We start from the raw sequence: 24,779 nt of genomic DNA, 5'->3' as shown, positions 1-24,779 counted from the left end.
ATGTGGGGGTGCTGTAGCACCACCCACATCCCTAGTTCCCTGCCTATGTTGTGAACTCCTTAATGGTTAAATGTTTAACCGATACAATTTGAATATTTAAATAGTTACTTTTTTTAAACAATATTTACATCCCTATGCATAACATGCATCCTAAAGGGATGCTGCATGGGTGGTGTCTATTCTTTAAAGTTATTAGGGAGCATAAACTGGTTGACATTTTCCCTTTGAAGACCTATAGCCATGCTGCCTTGGTGATCTCATGAGTTTTCTAGAACTGAACAACCAAGCTGGGGCTACACTGCCACTTAAGTCAATGTAAGTTACGTCACTCAGGGGTGTGAAAAAATCACCCTCCTGAGTGACACAGCTTACATCAACCTAATGCAGCATCTATACCGCACGCTGTCAGTGGAATATGCTGTCCTGCCAACTTAGCTTCCGCCTCTCAGGAAGGTGGAGTACTGAAGTCGACAGGAGAGCGCTCTCCCATCGATTTATTGCATCTTCACCAGACCCACTAAATTGATGCCACTGCATCAATAGCAGCGGTGCCAATTTAGTAGGCCAGTGTAGACAAGCCCTGGGTGAAATAATCATTACAAATTTATTCAGCAAATATATCCCTTTTTTTTGTTGTTTGAGAATTTTTTTTGTTTGAGAATTATTGAGAAGGACTTTGATTTTCCTTTCTCTTTAGTTTTAAATGCTAAAAAAGATCCAGATTTCTACAACAAAACTCTGGACTACTGAGAAAAAGAGGAACACTACCACCAACCAACATCACCTCCTTGGTATTTGTTGAGAAAGAGTTTAAGTGCCTATCTCCAGAAGAAGGTTTGCAGCTATGAATCTTACATTGAGATCTGCACCTCCCCCGGTCTGCATTTAGGTACTTAAGTCCCTTTGAAAGGCAGCAGTTTAGCCTTCATCATGCCTTCCCTCCATGCCACCCTTCAGCATTTGATATTGACTAGGTAAGGTAACTCCCTGCTCAACATGCTTGCTTTTGTAGATCCCGTGCAGAGGTGCTTAGCTTTTCCCTATTGTAGGAGCCTGGCCACCTAAGTCAGTGCTATGAATGCCTAACATTTAAGTCCCCTTTGAGTTTACAGTTGAAGGAGACAGTGCCATCTGATCCATGAAAAAAATCATCCACATTTTCATCATGTGTAGGTCAGGTCTGCGCAGGTCAATTTATCTATGACTGAGCACGATCATCATGTGGAAGCTGCATCTGGCACTGCATGCAAAGTGGACGTAGGTAAAAAAACCTGACACACATACCAAATGCCTCAATAGATCCACAGACTCCCCAATGGTCTCCAGCCTGAACTACAACCTTGGTTCTAATCTATAAAGACTTTTCACAGATGAGGCACCTCAGAGGCAAACTGGATGAAACTATAGAAAAGACCAGAATTATCAGACACACAGATGAACACAGTTTGTTGAGGAAGAGTCAACACAACTTTTGTAAAGGGAAACCATGCCTCACTAATCTATTAGAATTCTTTGAGGGAGTCAACAAACACATGGACAAGGGTGATCCAGTGGATATAGTGTATTTGGACTTTCAGGAAGCCTTTGACAAGCTCCATCACCAAAGGCTCTTAAGCATAATAAGAAGTCATGGGAGTAGAGGGAAGGTCCTCTCATGGATCACTAAGTGGTTAAAAGACAGGAAACAAAGGGTATGGATAAATGGTCAGTTTTCAGAATGGAGAGAAGTAAATAGTGATGTCCCCCAGGGATCAGTACTGGGACTAGTGCCGTTCAATATATTCATAAATGATCTGGTAAAAGGGCTAAGCAGCGAGGTAGTATAAGTTGCAGATGATACAAAATTACTCAAGATAGTTAAGCCCAAAACTGACTGCAAAGAGTTACACAGGAATCTTACTAAATTAGATGAGTGGCAACAAAATAGCAGATGAAATTCAATGTTGATAAATGCAAAGTAATGAACACTGGAAAACATAATCTCAATTATACATACAAAATGATGGTATCTAAATTAGCTGTTACCACTCAAGAAAGATCTTTGAATCGTTGTGGATAGTTCTCTGAAAACATCTGCTCAACATGCAGCAGCAGTCAAAAAAGCTAACAGAATGTTAGGACCTATTAGGAAAGATAAGACAAAATATCACAATGCCACTAGGTAAATCCATAGTACGTCCACACCTTGAATACTGTGTGCAGTTTTAGTCACCCTATCACTAAAAAGAACAGGAGTACTTGTAGCACCTTAGAGACTAACAAATTCTTAGAGCATAAGCTTTTGTGGGCTACAGCCCACTTCATCAGATGCATAGAATGGAACATATAGTAAGTACATATATATACACACGCACATACAGATAAGTTGGAAGTTGCCGTACAAACTGTAACCCACGAAAGCTTAGGCTCTAATAAATTTGTTAGTCTCTAAGGTGCCACAAGTACTCCTTTTCTTTTTGCGAATACAGACTAACACGGCTGTTCCTCTGAAACAAGTACTCCTGTTCTTTTTGCGGATACGGAGTAACACAGCTGCTACTCTGAAACCTATCACTAAAAAGATACCTTAAAATTGAAAAAGGTACAGAGAAGGGCTACAAAAATTCACAGCTGGGAAAAACATGTCACAGGCCATGAAATCTGATCTCCTCCATGGGGAGGGGCAGGGGGTGCTGCAGCCAGGGAGAAGTTCCATATGAGAGGGATTAATAAGACTGGAACTTTTCAGCTTGGAAAAGAGACGACTAAGAGGGGATATGATCGAGGTCTATAAAATCATGACTGGTGGGGAGAAAGTGAATAAGGAAGTGTTATTTACTCCTTCTCATAACAACACCGAATGGGTACCCAACAAAATAAATAGGCACAAGTTTAACACAAGCCAAAGGAAGTACTTTTTCACACAACGCACCGTCAACCACGGAACTCGTTGCCACGGGATATTGTGAAGACCAAAAGTGTAACTGGATTTTGAAAGAAGAATGAGACAAATTCCATCAGTGGGTATTAGCCAAGATGGTCAGGGATACAACCCCATGCTGTGAGTGCCAGAAGCTAGGACGGGGGCAGGGGATAGGGCACGGGACAAACTGCCCTGGTCATTCCCTCGAAAACACCAGCCACCGGCCACTGCTAGGAGCCAGGATACTGGACCAGCTGTACCATCGGGCTGACCCAGCATGGCCAGTCTTATGTAACAGAGCCACCGGGGGCTGCCAGGTGGGCTCAGCCTGCACATAGCCCCCGGGGTTTGATCCGCTGGTGGGAGCCCTGGGCGGCTGCGGTTTCTGCCGTTACACCGGCCCTGCGCGGGGCGACGCACCCAGCGTGGGGAAGGAGCGGGCGCTGAGCTCGGCGCCGGGCTGGCGTCCCTCAGCAGCCTCCCGCCCTAGGGCCGGGGCCACTCACGCAGGGCTGGGCGGAAAGGACGACACGCACCGCCCCTCAGCGAGCGAAGCGTCGGCGGGTTCCGGCGCATGCGCGTTGGGGGTGCCTCCGGTTCCTGCCCGTAGCCGTGTTGTTGTTTGGAGCCGGTCTCCAGGCCCCGCCGCCTCCCTCCTTCCCCGCCGCGGCCCGCGCGCCAGGAGGGACGGCCCCGGTGCTGGCCCTGTCTGAGAGGGGCGGCGGCGGCAGCAGATCGCGGGGCCTCCTCAGGGTCTTGCGAGAGGGGAGCGGAGCGAGGCGGGAACGTCGCCCAACAGGTGCCACCCCGCGCCAGCCTGGGGCCGGGTCCCCCCGGGGTAAGTGTCAGCGGGCTCCGCTCAGCGCGGGCCGGGACTCTTGCCGGACCGGCTCCCCGGGCGTGTGTCCCTGGGCCTGGGCGGTCCGCGTCTCGGGGCGGGCGAGAGACTGTGCCAGGCACGTCTGTGGACGGGAGGGCGAACAAGCGAGACTGACAGGCTTGTCTCAGGGTGGGTGTATCCCCAGGGTGTGCCCTGCCCAGCCCCGCGTATCACACTGCGCGTGTATCCCTGGGTGTGCTCTGCCCCCCCCTCCCCCGCCCCGTGTGTCACTCTGTGTGTGTGCGCGCGTGTATCCCTGGCTGTGCCCTCTGTCCCGCCCTGCATGGCACACGGGGTGTATATCCCGAGGTGTGCCCTCTTCCCCGTGTGTCCTCCCTCCGCCCCACGTGTCACGCTACATGTTTATACCACGTGTGGCACTGTGTCTACGTGCGTGTGTCTCATGTTCCTCCGTGCCTATCACTTTGTCCTGCGTTTGTGTGTATCACCGTGTTTAGACCATGTTTATCTTGAGTGTGTGTGATGTCACTGTGTTTAGACTGCATATTTGTGTCCTGTATGTGCATATGCCATGTATCATGTCCTCTGTATATCATGTACGTATGTCTCTGTGTTTATACAATGTGCGTGCCCTGTCTGTATGTTGTGGTGCTTATACCATCAGTGAGTGACTTTTGTTCTTGTCACTGTGTTTGTAGCATGTATTGGGTATGTGATAGCTAAGTAGCACCTATGTGTACCTGTCTCTGTATTTATACTGTGTATGAATGTGTGTACATGTATACCGTATCTCTGTATTCTGTGTACACATAGTCTATGTATCTGTATGCTGTGCATGTAAATCACTTACCTGCCTGCAGCCATGCACCTCAGAATATGGCTTCCTCAGCTTTTGCAAACCATGTCCTGGCTACTTATGGCAGTACTCACAAGAACAGAGGTGTTAAACCCTGATGTTTGGGCCAAATTCTAGTTGGAGTAATGATCTGCCTGCCTAAGTTCTTCCTACAGTTTCAGCTGATATAGCAGCTATTGTATAGTATTTTTTCAAACTGTTGCATTTCACTCCAGAAGTGGTGGTGCTTCAGTGGTGTGTTAAATCTCTGTGTATAGGTTGTATGAGATTTATAAGATTCAGAGTGAAAGGTATTCAATATATTATTTTTATTGGTGGAATCTGCTGGATTTGCAGTACTAAAGTGTAAAGTCAACTATTTATTCACAGAACACATGCAACACCTTGACTGGAAAAATCATTTTTAGGGATGATCGTTCCATGTTACCCTTGGTCTCTGCTCACCTGTCTATTAGAAACTGTATGGGGGCTACCTTGTGATTTCCTAACAACAACAAGGAGAAGTGCAGAGTCCTGCACTTAGGACGGAAGAATCCCATGCACCGCTACAGGCTAGGGACCGAATGGCTAGGCAGCAGTTCTGCGGAAAAGGACCTAGGGGTTACAGTGGACGAGAAGCTGGATATGAGTCAACAGTGCGCCCTTGTTGCCAAGAAGACCAGTGGCATTTTGGGCTGTATAAGTAGGGGCATTGCCAGCAGATCGAGGGACATGATCATTCCCTTCTATTCGGCATTGGTGAGGCGTCATCTGCAGTACTGTGTCCAGTTTTGGGCCCCACACTGCAAAAAAATTGGAAAGCGTCCAGCAGAGGGCAACAAAAATGATTAGGGGACTGGAACACATGACTTATGAGGAGAGGCTGAGGGAACTGGGATTGTTTAGTCTGCAGAAGAGAAGAATGAGGGGGGATTTGATAGCTGCTTTCAACTACCTGAAAGGTGGTTCCAAAGAGGATGGATCTAGACTGTTCTCAGTGGTAGCTGATGACAGAACAAGGAGTAATGGTCTCAAGTTGCGGTGGGAGAGGTTTAGGTTGGATATTAGGAAAAACTTTTTCACTAGGAGGGTGGTGAAGCACTGGAATGCGGTACCAAGGGATGTGGTATAACCTCCTTCCTTAGAAGTTTTTAAGGTCAGGCTTGACAAAGCCCTTGCTGGGATGATTTAGCTGGGGATTGGTCCTGTTTTGAGCAGGGGGTTGGACTAGATGACCTCCTGAAGTCCCTTCCAATCCTGATATTCTATGATAGGCAACCAAATGTTTTGAGTTGCTGTTTATTGCCTTGGGGTGCATTTAAACTAATAACCTAAAGTGGGAAAGTGCTGCCTGTCATTACCAAATACTCTGAGCAATATAGTACCCCTAAGAACTTACCTCATTTCCATATGTTTGTTCCCTATTTAAGTAGAAAGAGAACTAAATTGTATTCATTTGTAAACTACTCCTAATCTTTATTTTAATTTACTAATATTTTTCCATTTCAGGTAACATCATGAAGTGTGACTTTTTTGAGATAAGCTTTCTGGAGTGAAGTAAAGAAGCAACATATGAAATACATAAATATTTATAAGTAATGTCAGTTAATTTGCCTTTAAATGCATATTTTTATCTCCTGATTAACACAAGAAGCCTTTGGGGGAAGCAGAGAAACAAGCAGCTGTACTACTTGTGTAGACCTAAACTTTATTGGAGGATTAGTCATGGTATTTCACTTAGAGTTTTTCATACAGGCAAAACTCAATGTAAATGGACCAGAAGCAAAACACGGAAGTGTAGTAAACACATTTATAGCCATGACTTTTTGTATTATAGAGTTTCTAAACATAGCACTTCTTCTCCCAAGGGACTAACAAAAGTGAATAATCGTATGTCACGAATTAAGAACACTTTCAAATCTGTTTCAAAGGCTGTTTCTGGCACTCACAGTGAACTGCTTGCACGAATAGCTCGATTCAAGCCCAACTCTGGCACGTTGGGGAAAGCATTTGAAAATAATGTTCAGGAAAACAATCTCAAGGTAAACCTAGAAAATGATAAACAAACTACATGTGCTGGAGCTCAGGGAGATTACAACAGCGTAGCTGTAAAGAACTTTGTTCACACAGATGAAAACTCAGAGTCTACATTGATAAGTAGAAGTGGCACTAATCAAGATACTTTAAAAGATTCCGTAGATATTAAAAACAACCTTTTTCATGTAAGCTACTTCATGACAAATTTTGGAGAGACTTACAACTTTTTAGCAAATCATATCAACTGGTACTTTGGGAATAATACTGTTATGGATCAAGAGAAAAAAGGAAATGCTTTTCTACAAGACTCTGAGAACGAACTCAGAAATAAACTTGATTCACCAGAAAGTGACATAATGAGTAATGAAAATAGGATGAGTTCAGCATCTGCTTTAATTTCTGCAGCTGAGATTCAAGGTGCTGACAAGACAAATACTGCTCTTCCAACTTCCACTAAAAAGAGCATTGCAAGCTTCCTTTCATACCCTAGTAACAGTGTACAAGCTTTTGTAGACAGTTATGTAGGCAGTCTGGTCCCCAAGTTGAGATTTGAGACAAAGACTGCTTCAGAAGATAAACTACAAGAACGCGAAGAGTCTTTGAAAGATGAAGAGGATGGCAGCAAAGAGATCAAAACTGCAGAAGGGAAAGAGAAGCGTTTGTCTCTTCAGAGAGAAAAGGCAAGTATTTGCTTAGTGTTTACAAATACCGGGTTTTTTAGCTGCTATAGTTGTCAGAGGCATGTTATAGCCTTATAATGTTATAATTTCAAAGCTATATTGAAATCTCACCTGCATAGGTGAAACATTGAACCAAGATATTTGAAGGACTGTCACTGTGAGCCAGATTTATAGTAGGCTCTTCTAATTTACGTAAATGAAGAACCAGAGATCAGTTCAGTAAAAAAACCCCAAACAAATGAAAAGCCACCTTCCTTGAAGCCTCTAGTGGTATTCTACTATAAGCCATTCATCTCTTCTTGGAGTAATCTAAGAAAACAAAAATTTGAAAAAAGTCATGTCAAGATTTGTATATATCTTCTTGGAGCAGTTTCATATTCTTAATATACATATCTCTTTATCTTTAGATAATTGCAAGAGTGAGTATTGATAACAGAACACGGGCTTTAGTTCAGGCCTTACGAAGATCTTCTAACCGAAGAGTCTCTATTAACAGGATTGAAGAATTGACTTACCATCTTCTGGAATTTCCAGAAACCAGAGGAGTTGCTATTAAGGTACAAATCACTTTCACTCTCAACCTATCAACTACAGATAGATAACAAGTATTTTTTGTAATGACAGATGTTTTATCATAAAATAGATAAATGTATAATCGATCTTTTTTTTTCTTCTTAAACTGTTGTATCTTATACTTGTACTATGTGAGTATCTTCATTTTTTTTTTTATTGCTAATGTATTCCCTCCAAGAGATACATATGTAAGCCATGATGATTGGCAGTCAGTATCTGCTTTGGAGAAAACCTTGGACTTTTAATTCTCCTATACGTTAACTGTTAAGGAATTCTTTAGTTCTCAAAGCAATACAGTGTACAGTGCCCTAACAGAACCCCTGTCCTAACTGGGGTCCTTTGTGTGCTTGTGTAATACAAATAATGAATAGTAGTAATAAACCTAATAGACTATTCAGTACAAAGAAAAGTTTCTGTTCTGTCATACTACTAAAATAATTTGAAGGCTTTTCCTGTCTGAGTGCACCTTATTTTGTCTTAATAAACACCTTAGCTTTTGGCATTGTAGTTTATAACAAACTATGAATACCTGTTCAAAACAAAAGGAAGAATGGCCCAGATTTGTGCATTACTGTGATGCACAAAACTCCCACTTACCCTTCCCCTAACCCTGTAGGCATCTAAACTCAGTAAGTACCTAAGTTTCTCTCTGGTCATGTGTACCACTGCGTCAGGCAGGCTTCCAGATGCCTAATCTCACACCTAAGCCCCAGCACAGTTATCAAACCAGGTGGAGACAGGTGTTCCCCGCCTCTTGTCTGCGGGGCCTGATCCAGAAGGTGTGCTTATAGCACCCTTAACTCCACACAAAATGGTATGGGGGAGAAGGAGGCTACTCTTATAACTAGGACCCTACCAAATTCATCATCCCTTTTGGTCAATTTCATGGTCATAGGATTTTTTAAATAGCCAGTTTCAGATGTTTACATCTGAAATTTCATGGTGGTGTAACCATGGAAGTCCCGACCCAAAAGAGGGTTATGGTGGTGTGTTGGGGGGTCACAGGATAAGGCAGGGTTGCCCCTTTTTTGGGGAGCAGGGCCTGCCTTATGGGTGGGTGACCGCCCATGATCAGGGGGACACTATGGTCCATCCCGCCTCCCTCCCACAGCCAGCAGAAGGCCCCTTGAACTTCTGAGCCCAGAGCTGAGGAGGGACAGGGATGGGTGTGCCCCAGCCAGGGTCTCATACTGTGCTCCAGGCTTCGGCTGCTATTCCCGGCAGGGCTGTGGAGGGACAGGACTTCCTGTTCCCCTGCACAGGCCGCTCCCAGGGCTGGGTCAGATCCACATCCAGGAACCTCCCCTGGCTGCACTAGGAAAAGTGAAAGTCCCATCCCTCTCTAGCCTGGCTGGGACTAGCAGCTGGAGCGCGTTGCACATTAGGAGCCCCCAAATGGGTCATCCCCAGTCCTGCCCCTCCCTTATAATATCTCTGCAGCTGCGCTGCCTTCAGAACCCAGCTCACCAGAGCCCAGAGATGGGTCTGACCGGCCCCAGGAGCTGCCTCTGCAGGTAAAGAGCAAGTACTATCCCTCCGCAACTGAGTTGGGTCTAGCAGCTGGAGCCCAGCACATGATGGGAGTCCCCAGCTGGGGTACCCCCAGCCCTGCCCATCCCATACAATAGCTAGGTATCATGCAGGAGATCAGATTTCAGTCTGTTGTGCGTTATTCATGGCCATGAATTTGGTAGGGTCATACTTATAACCCTTAGTACAATGTATATGGTACTCACCCAGGATGTTGGAAACCCCAGTTCACGTCCTCCCTCTGCTTGAAAAGAACACGATTTAAACAGGGGATTCCTGCTTCTTAGATGAGTGCCTTAGCCACTGAACTGCAGTTGTTCTCTCTAGCCTAATGCATATTTAATTGTTTATCCAAGGTGGAACAGCTTCAACAGGAGACCCACATCAGAATATCCCTGATAGATGGGAAACCCCTGTTCCAATCCCTTTTTTGATCCAGGCCAGGGTCTTCCACATCCTGCAATGAGTATCCTGACCACTGAGCTAAAGGTTATAAGGGGGGACTTCTCCTCTTTCACTTTCCACCCTGACCCCCTGGCTGTTTTGTGTGGAGTTAGCCAGGGGCCGCTGCTGTTCTTTCAAGAAATGGCTTATGCACCTAAGATACCTAATTCCAGGAGAGGGTTCCTAGCTGTGCAATAGGTACGTAGGCAGTGGGTATAATAGGCCAGGGAAGGCGAAGCCACTGCCACAGGACACTGTTAGCGGCTTTTTGTTTATTATTATGTACCATGCAGGTTCCGGGGGCAGCTGAGGAGGCTGTATCTGCTATTCAGCTTCCCGGGTTCATCAGTAATCTCCCTGGACTCCAGAGGGATTACTGATGAACCTGGGAAGCTTAGTAGCAGATACTGCCTCCTCAGCCATCCCGGAACCTGCATGGAGTATATAAAAAGCTCAGCGTTCTTCTGTTGGGTAGCTGTGGAAGGTGCACTGCCTTTCCCATTTTCCGGCTGGTGTAGCTTGGGTCAGCTCTGCGTTTGGGGCTGCTGGGGCTGGCTAAGCCAGGGCTGGGCTGCTCAGGTTGGCACAGCTGGAGCTGGCCCGGGGCTTAGGTCGGTTGGCTGACGTGGCTGGGGCTCGAGTCGGTCAGCCAGTGCAGCTGTGGCCGGCCCAGGGTTGCATGGGTTGCCGGCGCCAGCGTGGTTGGGCTGGGGCCAGCGTAGTTGGGTTGCCAGCACAGCCAGGCCGGTGCTCAGGTAGGCCTGCTGGTGCAGCTCGGGCCGTTCTGGGGCTCCTCCAGTGGCAGGGGGAAGGGGTTCTGATAGGCCCTGGGCTTTTCTGGCTGTGGAAGGCAGGGCAGGGGGTGCCTCAGGGTTCTGCCTTGGGCGTTGTGTAGGGCGGGGCAGAGCCAGGAGGCTAGCCCCTCCAAAGGTGTCCACCCGCTGCCCAGGGATAGGTACCTCCCTCCAGCCCAGAGAGAGGCTCCTAAGTCCCTGAGGGGGGCAGGGCGTAGGATGTTCCCCTCTCCTCAGTGTCTGATATGGGTTAATTTACGCATGTGCCCGCTGAGCATGCTGGTTTTTGTGCATCCCATTTTCAGGCACCTCTCTCTCTTTCCATGCATTGTATAAGGAGCCTAGCTGTCTGGCGCAGGGTTTGCCAATTCCAGTGTGTGGCTAGGTGACTAGAATTCAGGAGTTGCAATGCTGAGGATTGTCATGCTTTGGCCCAGATCCAAAAAGGGACTTATTTAATAACCTGAGCTGCTATTTAGCTAGTATGCCAAAATTGACACCCTAACTCTAAAACCTCTGTAGCTATAGTTGTAGTAGATATTAGAATTTTTTGATAGTTGCACTGTGATATGAAGTTTCCCGTGAATACACAAGACACATAGTATTGGACTTTTTCCTACCATTCCCACCCTGAGATAATAAATCTACTGGGGGGGGAAAAAAAGCTATTTTAAATTAAACTTTGCATTTAAATTTAGATTTTAAAGTAGTAAATTAACAGTGGAAGTTTTTTGGTGTTAACACTTAGTCTAAATACAACTTTTTTCATTTCAACTGTAGGAAAAAATAATTCCATGCTTACTACAGCTGAGACAAGGAATTGATGAAACTCTTCATGCTGCTGTTAGGGAGGCTTTGGCTATAATTGGATATACAGACCCTGTGAAAGCCTGGGGAATTCGAATTCTCACTATTGATGGAGGAGGAACAAGGTATGACAGAAACTCTTTATCTCTTTGTAAACTGCAAATGTAGGTAAAATTGCAGTCAAACTCTAAGCTCTAGAACCTGATTCTACAAACATTTGTGTGTGTGCTTAACTTTACGTATGTGCATGGTCCAGTTGATCCCCCTAAGATAACTCACCTGTGTGAAGTAAACTATGTACATAAGTGTTTGTGGGAATGGGCCCCTAGTTTGTTTATGGAGGCAAGTAAAGGAAACAAATGTAAGATTCTTTTTGTAAAAAGTCTTTCCGTTCTTAATTTATGATTGATCTTAATAGTTCTGATACCTGAGATTAGACATTGTAAAAAAGTCAGTTTAGTTTTTTTAATCTTAAAGGGTTCCATCATGCATTATGCTGTTTAGAGTGTGTAGTTGTTAATTCGTTGGAAGAATCAGCTTACAAAACTTCAAAATTGGTATAAAAATGAAAAATGCCACAAGTTTAGTACCACAAGTATTTGTTTGTGGTACTAAACTCACAGTAAGACAAACAAATTCACATGTAGTTCCTGGAGCAAGGATAACGCAAAAGTACACTACTCTCTCTCAATGGGTATAGCAAGTAGCAGCTTTTCAGGTATTCTGTTTTAGCAGCTCATCTGGTATTGTCCTCTACAGAAGAATGAATGGTGTGGCGAAGAAAGCACTATTTAAAGGCCTACTGATTCATGCATCCTCTTCCACCACCATCACTGATCTTTTTTTTTTTTTTCTTTTCCTCTTCCTAACTTACTTGATTACTAGAGTTCCAATCCTAAAAACACTTATGCACATGCTTAACTTTCCATATGTGAGGCCTCATTGAACTCAGTGAAACTACTAACATGTATGAAGTTAAGCATGTGCACAAGTGTTTGCAGGTTTGGGTCCCAAATTTTTCAAAAAGAACAAGTGTTTTCAAACATGTTCAAAAAAATTGGGTTTCAGATAATCCCCAATGGAAAGTGAAATATTGGGCAGTTGTAGTTCAGTTTCAGTAGCTTATAGATGTAGGTACACAGTATTTCTTACTCCTGTGGGGAATGCTGCACCACTGCACATGCACAGAATTTGTCCACTGCAGATTTCTTTGCTTCCCTGCAAAAAAATGACTTTGTGACGGGAAGCAAAGGGAAACCACAAGAGTGGTTATGTGACCCTCCCAAGCCGTATGTTTCTGGTGTCCAGGGCAGCTAGCAGAGAAGTAAATCACTGTGGGCCAGGGGTGGGACTGGGTAAGACCCAGCCAGTGGCTTCTATCCTGCGCTCAGCTGCTAGTCCCAGCTGGGTTGGGGAGGGCAGGACTTCCTCCTCCTCTGCACAGCATCTGGGGCTGTGTCAGATCCACCCACAGATTTCTCCCTGGCTGTTGGAAGCTCTGAAAACTCTTCCTAACCCCCTTCCCCTGCACCCATTGCTGCTCAGGTGCAGGGGGAGGGATCACTGTACAGGGAGCTACTCCCCCATCCACCCAATCCTGTGTATCCAGACCCCCTCATACTCAGACCCTCCCACCGACCCTCACACCCCTCCCCTGCACCCAGAACCCTGCTGACGAGCCCCACTCCCCCTGCACCTGGACCACCCCGATGAGCCACCCACACCCAAATACCCACCCTGCCGAGCCCCAAACAGTTGCACATGGATCCCCAGTCCTCTACCCCAGCATCTGGACCCTACCCCCACTGAGCCCCCCACACCCAGATTCCCCTGCTGAGCTCCATCCCCCCCACACCCAGATCCCCGCTCTGCTGAGCCTCAGCCACCTTCTCCCACCCCCCCCCTTCAGAGTCCCATTTCCATTGCACACAGTAACCCCCCAGGAGCCCCATGCATCCAGATCCCCCTGTACGTGGATCCACCATTGAGCCGCCCGCACCCAGATTCCCCCACACAGAACCCTCTCAACCCACACCTGGATCCACCCACTCTAAGCCCCTTCACACTTGGATCCTGCCTTGCTGAGCCTGCCTGCTAACACCTGGTGCACTTGGCATGGAGGAGCAGGTCCCCTGGGTGTTTCTGCAGCAGGCCTGGCCTTTGTGCTGTGTCAGGGTTGGATGCAGCTTCACCGTTGAGTCCATGTCCCTGCGGGAGGAGGAGCTGCACAATGATTTCCCACCTCTGTGCAGCTAGTGGCCTGTGTTCCCCAATGCCATGCTGGAGCTTCCACATTTATTTGTCAAATAAAATTTGCAGAATTTTTTCAGAATTTTGAAATATTGTGTGCAGAATTTTTCTTTTTTTTTTTTTTTGGTGCAGAATTTTTAATTTTTTTGGCACAGAATGCCCTCGGGAGTAAAATTTCTTCATTCACATCAAAGACAGTTATTTAGGACTAAGTCCGTGGCAAGTTTTAAGGTCCTGTTTTGGTTACTTGAGTATATATATCATTTTCTTTTTCTTTTTTAGAGGATATGCCTTGTCCCCCCCTTTAGCATAACTCCAAAGCTACTCAGCTGATTTTTGTTAATGTTTTCCTAAAGAAAATCACCATTCCACTTAGAGCATGAAAACTTCAACGGAAAAGGAAAAGCCTTGAGAGAGTTGACATGGTGAAAATAGATTTATATAATGCAGTAGCTCTTTTCAATCCTATATTTAATTTATCTAGCACTGATAGTGTGCTCTAAACTGGACAAACATCTTTGACAAGGTTCATTCCACAAGGAGTTTAGATTCTAAGGACTGTTACTTCAGCCCTTTTTAGCATGAATAAGACTTGCGGGGGTCAAGTCTTAATTCAGACAATTGTAGGTTACTATGGTGCTTTGGCAGAGGACCCGCAAAGCCTGCAGCGCAGGGTCTCAAGATCATAAAGAGGTAGCGATAGGCTCAATCTTCATTAAAAATGTAAATACCAGTGTAGTTTGAACAAAAGGCACTCACTTTTCTGCTTTACAATTATACAAATATTTGAATATTTGCATAGTTTTATTATTTACAAAAGTCAGATTAACTATATTGGAAATTAAAGTCTTTTATGTATCCATAGAGTAGATATACTTGCAGTGGGCATGTGTATTTTTTCATGACATCTTGCCGCATTACTTTAATTCTGCTCTAGAGGGATAATCTTCAGGCTGAAAACTTGTTTCTTCCTATTTATTCTTTAGACGCAGTGGTCAGAGTGCCAAGGGAAGTGCCAGTTGCCTTTTGGGGGGAAATCTGGCTTCCTGCCCACTAGGACCTGAATTTATTTTTACAACCAAGAGCTTAAAAATTATAAAGCTTCCTTCAAGGATTAGTTTCTTTTAATCACTATCATCTTGTCTGGTTTTGAACCAATGAGCTATAAAGGTGAATGACAACAGATTGTTTCCCATTTTATGAGACATTAATCCTACCCAAATAAAATATTCTAGTTTTTGTACTCCGTTTTAATTTTCCGAGGGCTTTACATTTTCACTATGCAGCCTTGACCTTTTTTCCCATGAGTTAGATCTGTGCAGTAGAAACTAAGTTTCTGAAAACCGGGGACTAAATTTCTATTTACTTCAGTATAAAATTATTTGTAAATCCTTTAATTTTTAAGAAATTAGATACTAAGACTTATAGGTCTTCATATTATAATTTTATTTTTTATGGTATGGTTTCTAAAGCAGGGGAATAGAAAATTTGCAAACTTAATTTTATTTGGTGTCTTAAGGCAAATCTGCAAAATTCTTCAACTTTTTAAAGTAAAAGTAAAATGCATTTTCTTATGTAATCAAAATATAAAATCAGTTTTATGGTACCCATTTGTGTTTCATCAACTGATATAATAATTCCTGTACTTTAGTTTCAAGATAATGAAAGTTAGAGATTGCTTCCTGCAGGACACTTTCTAGACAGGTTTTAAATAGTGACTAGTCATTTTGAGTACCTTAATTTGGGTGTCTGGCTCGATTTTCAGAATGTACTGAGCACCATGGAGTACGTCAGGCTCCTTCAAGGGCTCTTAAGTTAGGCACCCAAAATCATTAGTCACTGGTATTTAACCTATACCTTTCCCCTTTCTTATTGCATCATACTACTCCTCATTATAATTGTCAAACTACAAAATTCCTCTTCCTCTCTTGTATTAAAACCTTGTAGACTTATTATGTCCTGTCTTAGTTGTTGCTTATTCAAACTGTATACATGTTTAGTTCTGCGTAAGGCGTAACCAAACCACCATTATCTGTGATGTTCCTTTAATATGTTTCAGGGGTTTAGTAGCACTTCAGACTTTACATAAACTAGAAGAACTTACTGGAAAGCCTGTTCATGAACTTTTTGACTACGTTTGTGGTGTAAGCACAGGTAATTAGTATTCACATGGATTTTTATGTGATAAACTTAATACAAGTAAAAATATGAAAAAATCTTTTTTCCCCAGGAAAACAACTCCATCTTCATAAATGTAAACCAGTTCTTTTGTTGGGGAATGTTTTATTTTTTGGTAACTGGATGCAACTTTGAGAAGTTTGCTTTTGTATTTACAGCGTAATTTAAGACCTAGGTTAAATAGCTATAATTGTTTGCCAAGTAGAAATGTTGGTGACACAAAGAATGCTTGTTTATTACCACATGATTTCCGTCTAATTTTATGTTGAGCCGTGAAACTGAGAGGAATTTATTTTTGAAGAAAGTGCTCTTTAACACCTAGCTATCAAGATATTTGGTGTCCCATAAATACTGATGAGGAATATTGCAGGTTTTGAGCAATACCACAAAGGGTCTATAGAAAAACAAATGTAACAGATGCAATAATATTAATATCTTATGTATGTACACCTTCTTTGATATTTAGCAGGTTTCCTGGGTCTTGCTGTTTTGGGAGGGGGATTGAAATCCACTATCTCTTTGGCATCACATTCCAAGATGCTTAATCAACACATAATTTTATTGATGTGGATCATAATTGTTATAAGGTTTGAGTGATTAAAAATGGGCACCTCAGTATAGAAGAGAGAAGTGGTAAGACTTGTCATGAATATATTAATATATCAGCACAGTATGTATTATGATCATGTGTACATATTATTACCATGGCTTGATGTTCTTTTTAAACATGCTCTTTCTTTAAAAAGTGAGTGTCATAGTAAACATACTTGTAATCTGGGTCTTTTTTTAAAATAGTTTTAATTTTAGCTGTTTGCCTCCCCATGTCCAGGGAAAAGCCTTGCTACTTGCTGAGATTCTTTCCTGTATATCAGCAGGAGTGGGGCTCTAGGCAGCAGATGTCCAAAGTGCCTGAAGGGACAAGGCTGAAGATGTGCAGTGAATTTGAGGCCAGGGGAGGGGAAGCAGTTGTGCTCCTCTTCTAAGATCTGGCAGCTTGTGGGAGGGGGCAGATAAGCAGTTTCCTCTGCAAAAGAGAGAACTATAACAGGGTGCACAACAATTACAGAGAAGTGCTGAGCTCCTATTCTTCCTCTTGTCCCATGCCAATCTGCTGTCCTGGCCTGCTTGTCACTACTCTTCTGGCAACCATTTGATCTGCCACCCACTTGAAGAGGATACAGCACCTATGTTTCCTTCCACCCCTTGTCTTCTCTTCCCTCATAGAATTGGTTTTCCATCAACCAGCCTCTTGATCTCCCCTTTAGTGATCTCCACCATAATCCTCTCATTCTCGGGAGGTGGTATTTCTTGCCTAAGCTGCCATATTCTGTTAAGGGTGGGCACCAAAGCTTCTTTGACCATCCATGCTGTACATCTTAAGCTACTGTTCAAACAGCAGTGTGTTATTTTCAGGAGCTCCTACTACTACCCCATGTGTTGATTTAGAAAACAACCTCAAGAGGTGGGCTGATGCTTCTCCCTAGAAAAGAAGAAAGGTTCCAAACCATTTTTTAGAAGGCCAAAACTGACCAATTAATCACCCTGGTGTTCACTTTTCAAAAAGTAATGTCCAGTCAGTAACAATGTAATACTATTAAGGCTGATGTAAGTGGTCTATTGTAGGTTACAACACAATACAGGTTAGGTTACAAAACAGTACTCTTCACTTTAGAAATTTAAGTACGTCATTTCTCCTGCTCTGTATATATATGTAATCTGTTCCCAAAATACATTAGCAGGCATCACAACTTGAAATATTGCAGTTTAACTTTCCATGAGGAAGTACTGAGTTGAATCATAAATATTAGAGAGAACTTCCAGATCTAATAGGCAGTTTCAAGTAAAGACTATTTATTCATGTCTGAATACTGGTGACATCGTAGCACAATTTTTGGAAGCCTTCTTAATCCATCCCTAACTTCACACTCTGAGCTGACCTCCCATTTGGTGTTTGTAATGACCAGATGATTGGAGCCTTCCTCTCTCATTTTGTAAACAAAGACCATTGTTCCCATTCCTTTTTTAGGACAACATATAGCTCCAATTTTTGCTTTTAAGTTCCCAGTTACAAGGGTGATGTCTTTGCTTGGTGTTTTGAATGAGTGTCTCTTCAAACCATGTGGAGAACTTATGAATTGCGTCGTCAGCTGCTGCTGCTGGGTCATAAACCTGTATGATCGACATATTAACTGGTTTAATTCAAAGGCGAATTATAATGAGTCAGTTGTTTGATGGGTTGTATCGAAGCACACACTTGGATGTCTCCTTGGATAAGATCAATATAATTCCATTTTCTGTTACTCTTCAGGATCCAAGAAAGCATGTGAAATGACCTCTACCATTTATCATCCTGAAATGACCTCTACCATTCCATCATAGCTTTGAGGTTCCACATACAGCTATCTTACATCTTTCCATTTCTTTGGTCACAATAGTAATCCTCCATTTATATATACTTTACTCTGATGATTAGTTTATGAAAGTTCAGGTCATTCTTTACCTTGGAGCAAATATCAGGCACTATTTCCTGAAGGATTTGGTATACCACCATAACTGCAAGCAGTACTCTTTTATATGGTCAGAACCTCTTTCCCACTGTAATTTATCATGCCGTCTGGACCTGTGTATGCGGGGAGTGGGCGGGAGGGAGAGGGGTGTTCCTCACCATCCAGCACCACACATGGATCATGTTACCTTTGTTCTCCCATGATAGTTCTTGTGAGAGAAAATATAAAAGGTGGTTTGCAATTGCCTTACCTCAGGTTTGTGGCTGCACTGGTTAAGTCGTAATTGAATACTTCTGCCTTTAGATGGCATTTCCTCCATCAGCTGTTGCACTACACTCCCAACGTGTTTGTCCATCCAAAGCCATTGGTGCTTCCTGAGACTTTGGCCAGACACTGATGGTACCATCTATTGCCATTATGATAGCAGGCTACAGTACAGCCTGACCTGACCAGGCATTGTGGATAATATTAATTTGTGACTGCAGGATTTTTCCCTATTACATATTTTCTATTACTATGAGAAGTCTAGCTTTTAAATGACTACTAATTAGACATTTCCTAATAAATATCTCAGTTATGTCTAGGACTCTTTTTGGGGGGAATATTGAGCCTACATTTTCTTTTACCCAGTTTAATCTAATTACTCCTAATTTGTACCTTTTTGTCTCTCCTGAACAATTTTTCTCCCTCACCAGCATTGAAACTCTTCAGATATTACTAAATTCTCTCTCCACTATCTTAATTGTCTACTGGTCAAATTAAAATCTGTCTCGTGATTTTTTTTTTATAAAGGAAAATTGTTAACACCCTATCCCTGATACTGTGCCTCTACTCTTTTGGGGGAGGTGGGAGGAGAGGTTCAGTCATAATATCACATTGCCAGTCCATATCTAATCTGTGGTCCTGCTGTTCTTTATATGTATGCATTTTTTTTGACATTACTGGTGTCCCAATATTTCCCCTTTTTTTGAATATCTGTAGTTTTACATTATTTTTTCCTGAACGGCACCAATTTGAGTCTAATTTTATTTTATACCCAGATTCCTAACGTCTATACAGTGTATAGATTATTTGTGTCCTCACCCACATTTGCAGTATCGTCTGGTTTACCGTAGTATAAACTCTGCATCTGACTAGAGCTCAGCTTCACTTCCATACGTCTATGCTTCTCTTTTGTGCTAGCTGCAGAGTGACTCTAGAATAATAATTCCATCTGTCATAGATCCTGGCCCTGCCCTTAAAGCCACTGCTGTGATACACATGTCAGCACTGTCTAAAGTCCATTTGGTGGTACTCTGCAAGCATGCTCTTCAAATATCATTGAACCTTTTTTCTCAGCAGTTCAGGGTCAGGCTATTTTGATACACACTACGTGACACTATGAATGAATGGCTAACTATAAATCAGTTGCAGATAAATATATTACAAAGCTTTTAATTTTTCCGAGCTTTCCTGGAATCTTTACATATTTATTTAGTATCTTTACTGAACTGATGAGTTTGTCAGACATTCTGTATGTAAAGAGTGAAAAATAAACATCATGATTTGATTTTAGGCCGTTACATGTAGCCTAGACTTCACGTATTAGGTTGCCTTCTCAAATAAAAAAAGGGACTTAACTTGTTACAAATATCATATTTATTTTATGTAACTCTTTGCAATAATAAATCACAGTATATTTTATTGTTTCTTTACAAACTTTCCGTAATTTTATTGCTGAAAGTAAAAGCTGTCTCTAGTTATGTCCCTCCAAACAAATTGATATACTCTTTGAACAAAAAAAGAGCCTGTGAAAAGAAAGTCAGTTGATCATACCTTTTAAAGGAAAATATTATAATATGTGAATTACCGTGGCTTCTGAAACTTATTATATTAAAAGAAGTAATACAGCATCATTGTGTCATCCCAAGTTACATATCAAATTTTATTTTATTTTTTTTTCAGGTGCTATATTAGCATTTATGTTGGGGTTGTTTCATATCCCTCTGGATGAATGTGAGGAACTGTATCACAAATTAGGATCAGATGTGTTTAAGCAGAATGTTATTGTTGGGACAATGAAAATGGGCTGGAGCCATGCATTTTATGACAGTGATATCTGGGAAAAGATGCTCAAGTAAGTTAAAATGGACTTTAAATCATTTTTGAAAATATGTGGTCTTGTTGCTGCTTTAATTGTAAGCAAAAGTTTAAAAACACAGCTCTAAAAGGGTAGATACATTATACCAATATCTTTCGAAATAGCTGATGTTTCCATTTAGCCCAAGTATCTGAAAGCATTTAATGCAATCATTCTTCTGTTTCCAGGGAATAAAATGAGCTGTGATATACAGCTTTCTGATTTTATGCCCATATACTTTCCAACTTTGCTCATTCTGTCTCACTACGTGTCTGCTACAAATATTGCTGGCCACATGCTGTGAATTTTCCCTAAGGAAAAGTGCTAAAAGTGAAATAATAGGCTGTGTCAAGCACCCCGCCCCCCATTTTAAATGCTACATTATGTATCTTCCTACCCACTGCCTTTTTCTTTGAAAAGGAAAAAATCCACTAAAACATACTGTGATGAAAAGATGTACCTGCTGCTGTGTAAAATCTGTCTATAAAGTGAGGAGCAGTTGGTTTTCTGTGTGTGTAATAACAGATAACAAGTTAGGAAATCATTTGTTGAAGAAATGCATTTAGTGTTTTTATATATTGATGTCAGGAGGTTTTTTTTTTATTAAATTGCTTCATATTCATATTTAAAATAGTTTTAGTATTCATAATTCATTGTATATTTAGAGTGGCTTGCTTTTTGGAAATAGTAAAGTTAAGAAAACCTATATCAACATTATGGAGGAAAGTTGTTTAAATTTTAAACTTTTGGGCTCTTAATGAGAGACAAATAACATTGATTATCTATCAAACAATAATGGCAAGCTTCCATATGTAGACTTGCCAATACATTTTAATCCTGATTTTTCAATACCTGTTCTGTTTTATTCCTTGTCTCTTTTGAGTAGCTTTTATGTCAGCATCTGAGGTTGGTTATTACAATATTATCTTCCAGTATTTACTGGTGAAAGCACTGAGTATTTGTTTAGAGGACATTTTAAAGCTGAGATGGACTAGACCTCCCTATTCATTACCAGAAAGGATCACATTCACCAGCTGCTAACTCTCTCTCCCTCGATGATAACATTTCCTTGTAGAAAACTCAGCATTGCGTCTGTGTTAAGACAGTTGAGTATTTGTGAGTCAAGTTTCTCTCAAGCAGGCATCTGTAGATGGTAGGGTATACACAAGGTTGGCTGACACATTTGCTTGTCTCAAAAAATTGATGCTCTGGACCGTATCTGCGCTACCAAATAGTATCTACTGACTGCAAGTTTGCAACTGTACATAAAGTAGAAGCAACTTGCTATCCAAACTCAGTAGTATAATGGAGAATTTGCCATGTCTTGCTATTCTGGGAAGTCTGTCTTCCCCACTGTTGCTTTGAAGGTCACGTCTATTAGTAGAAGATTATACCTGAATTGCCTCAGTATCTGGAAAATGATCAGGGACATAGTTTAATCCTTGAAAACAAATGCTGTTTTAACTCCACATTCAATATTTTAAAGAGATGAAAATGTGGAGCAAACATTTTACAATAACTTCTTTCTTCCACAGCCTTGCCTGAAGTGAAAAATATATGCATCTTCAGGGTTGGCCTTGAATTGGCATAAGATGCCTATTCTGAGTGACGAAGTGTTACAGGTCCAGTCTCTCACCAGCTTATGATTTTCTGTGGCTTTAGTGGTCCAAGTCCTGCATATTTTCAGGTTTAGTCAAGATGGAGTCAAGTGACTTTAATCACCTTGGGCTGGGGTATAGGATCACTGCAGAAGCTTTACCCAGGTGGCACATTCTGCATGGAAAGATATCACTAAGAGCTCTTATTTAAGCGATTGCCCATGTGCATTCCACTCTTAGTGTAGGCCCTGGTCTACATTACGAGTTTAGGTCAAATTTAGCAGCATTAGATCAATTTAACCCTGCACCCTTCCACACAACGAAGCCATTTTTGTCAACTTAATGGGCTCTTAAAATCAATATCTGTACTCCTCCCTGACAAGGGGATTAGCACTGAAATTGACATCGCCGGGTCGAATTTGGGTTAGTGTGGACATAATTCGACGGTATTGGCCTCCAGGAGCTATCCCACAGTACTCCATGGTGACCGCTCTGGACAGCACTCTCAACTCAGATGCACTGGCCAGGTAGACAGGAAAAGCCCCACAAACTTTTGAATTTCATTTCCTGTTTGGCAATCAGCAGAGGTGACCATGGAGTTTCAGAATTGCAAAAGAGCTCCAGCATGGACCAAACGGGAGGTACTGGATCTGAACACTGTATGGGGAGATGAATCCGTGCTATCAGAACTCCGTTCCAAAAGATGAAATGCCAAAATATTTGAAAAAATCTCCAAGGGCATGAAAGACAGAGGCTATCACAGGGACCCGCAGCAGTGCTGCATGAAACTTAAGGAGCTTAGGCAAGCTACCAAAAAACCCAAGAGGCAAACACCTGCTCGGGGTCAGAGCCCCAGACATGCCACCTCTATGATGAGCTTCATGCAATTCTAGGGCGTGCCCCTACCACTGCCCCACCCCTGTACATGGACTCCTGTAAGGGGGGAGTCTCACGCAATAGGGATGAGGATTTTGGGGATGAGGAAGATAGCGCACACCAGGCAAGCGGAGAAACCGTTCTCCACTACAGCCAGGAACTGTCACCCTGGATCCAATACCCTCCCAACCCAGGCTCCTGGACCTTGAAGGTTGGAGAAGGCAGCTCTGGTGAGTGTACCTTTCTAAATATAATACATGGTTTAAAAGCAAGCGTGTTTAATGATTAATTTGCCCAGAAGACTTGGGATGCATTCGTGGCCAGTACAGCTACTGGAAAATTCTGTTAACATGTCTGGGGATTGGGCGGAAATCCTCCAGGGACATCTCAATGAAGCTGTCCTGGAGGTACTCCCAAAGCCCTTGCAAAAGGTTTCTGGGGAGGGCAGCCTTATTGCATCCTCCATAGTAGGACACTTTACCATGGCAGGCCAGTAGCACGTAGTCTGGAATCATTGCATAAGAAAGCGTTGCAGCGTGTGGTCCTGGTGTTTGCTGGCATTTAAGCAACATCCGTTCTTTATCTCTCTGTGTTATCCTCAGGAGAGTGATATCATTCATGGTCACCTGCTTGAAATAGGGGAATTTTATTAAGAGGACATCAGAAGTGGCCGTTCCTGCTGGTCTGTTTGCCTGTGGCTAAAAAGAAATCATCCCTGCTGTTAGCAACGTGGTGGGAGAAGGGGTGAAGTGATTATCCCAGAGAATTTGGGGGGGGGGGAGGAGGGGCAGTTAGTTGGGTTTGTGCTGCACGTTAACCTGAAAACATCAGCCCCTCCCTTTAAATGGCCAATGTGTCTTTTTCAATTTTAATCTCCCTTTTTTTCCTCCCACAGCTGCAAATGTTTCAACGCTGCGACTAGCATCTCCTTCCCAGAGGCTAGTGCAGATAAGAAGGCAAAAAAACCGCGCTCACGATGAAATGTTCTCTGAGCTCATGCAGTCCCCCCAAACTGAAAGAACCCAGCAGAATGCGTGGAGGCAGACAATAGCAGAGTCCAGGAAACCACAAAATGAACACAAGGACAGGAGGCTAGAGCAACAGGAGAGGTGGTAGCAGCGTGATGAAAGGAGGCAGGATGCAATGCTGAGACTACTGGAGGATAAAACTGATATGCTCCGGCGTAAGGTTAAGGTGCAGGAAAGGCGCAGACCGCCACTGCGGCCCCTATGTAACAAACCGCTCTCCTCCCCAAGTTCCATAGCCTCCTCACCCAGACGCCCAAGAACGTCGGGGGGAAGCACTCCGGGCACCCATCCACTCCACTCCAGAGGACTGCCCAAGCAACAGAAGGCTGACATTCAATAAGTTTTGAAGTGCAGTGTGGCCTTGTCCTTTCCTCCTCCACCACCTCACCTGGTGCTTCCATCCTCCCCTACCCCTCCCAGGCTACCTTGGCAGTTATCCCCTTATTTGTGTGATGAATTAATAAAGAATGCATGAATGTGAAGCAACAATGACTTTATTGCCTCTGCAAGCAGTGATCGAAGGGAGGAGGGGAGGGTGGTTAGCTTACAGGGAACCAAAGAGTCTCACTGCTGCATTCGTCAGTCGAGCAAAAACTCGACTATCTGCTGCACCTGAAATAGTACAAACTTAGCAGTTTTCCTCTATCGGTGTTTACCTGGCAGCAATATCAGCTTTCTGCCCTCACATGGATAACTGTTCTGTTTTTAATAACAAAATTACAATTAGATTCCTTAAAGGCCTGGAAAAATTTTACCCTCAACTAAAGGAGCCCATTTCCC

General features: G+C 43.0%; 1 protein-coding gene across 2 annotated transcripts in view; it reads left to right on the top strand.

The window, feature by feature from the left end:
• Positions 1-3,458: 3,458 nt before the first annotated feature.
• Positions 3,459-24,779, top strand: part of PNPLA8 (patatin like domain 8, phospholipase A2) — a 73,993-nt gene continuing 52,672 nt past the window's right edge. Inside the window, exons 1-6 of one of the 2 annotated variants that reach the window (XM_073328075.1) lie at positions 3,459-3,740; positions 6,088-7,295; positions 7,703-7,852; positions 11,417-11,568; positions 15,753-15,847; positions 20,323-20,494. In XM_073328075.1, coding sequence (XP_073184176.1) covers positions 6,177-7,295; positions 7,703-7,852; positions 11,417-11,568; positions 15,753-15,847; positions 20,323-20,494 — 1,688 coding nt within the window. In that variant the 5' untranslated portion in view covers positions 3,459-3,740; positions 6,088-6,176. The remainder of the gene's footprint in view (positions 3,741-6,087; positions 7,296-7,702; positions 7,853-11,416; positions 11,569-15,752; positions 15,848-20,322; positions 20,495-24,779) is intronic. The other variant, XM_073328074.1, reaches the window with a different exon arrangement.

The sequence above is a fragment of the Lepidochelys kempii genome, chromosome 1 (genome assembly GCF_965140265.1).
Source record: "Lepidochelys kempii isolate rLepKem1 chromosome 1, rLepKem1.hap2, whole genome shotgun sequence".
NCBI classification, from domain to species: Eukaryota; Metazoa; Chordata; order Testudines; family Cheloniidae; genus Lepidochelys; species Lepidochelys kempii.
The sequence above is the reverse complement of the archived record's forward strand: the minus strand, read 5'-3'. Positions and strand labels throughout refer to the sequence as shown.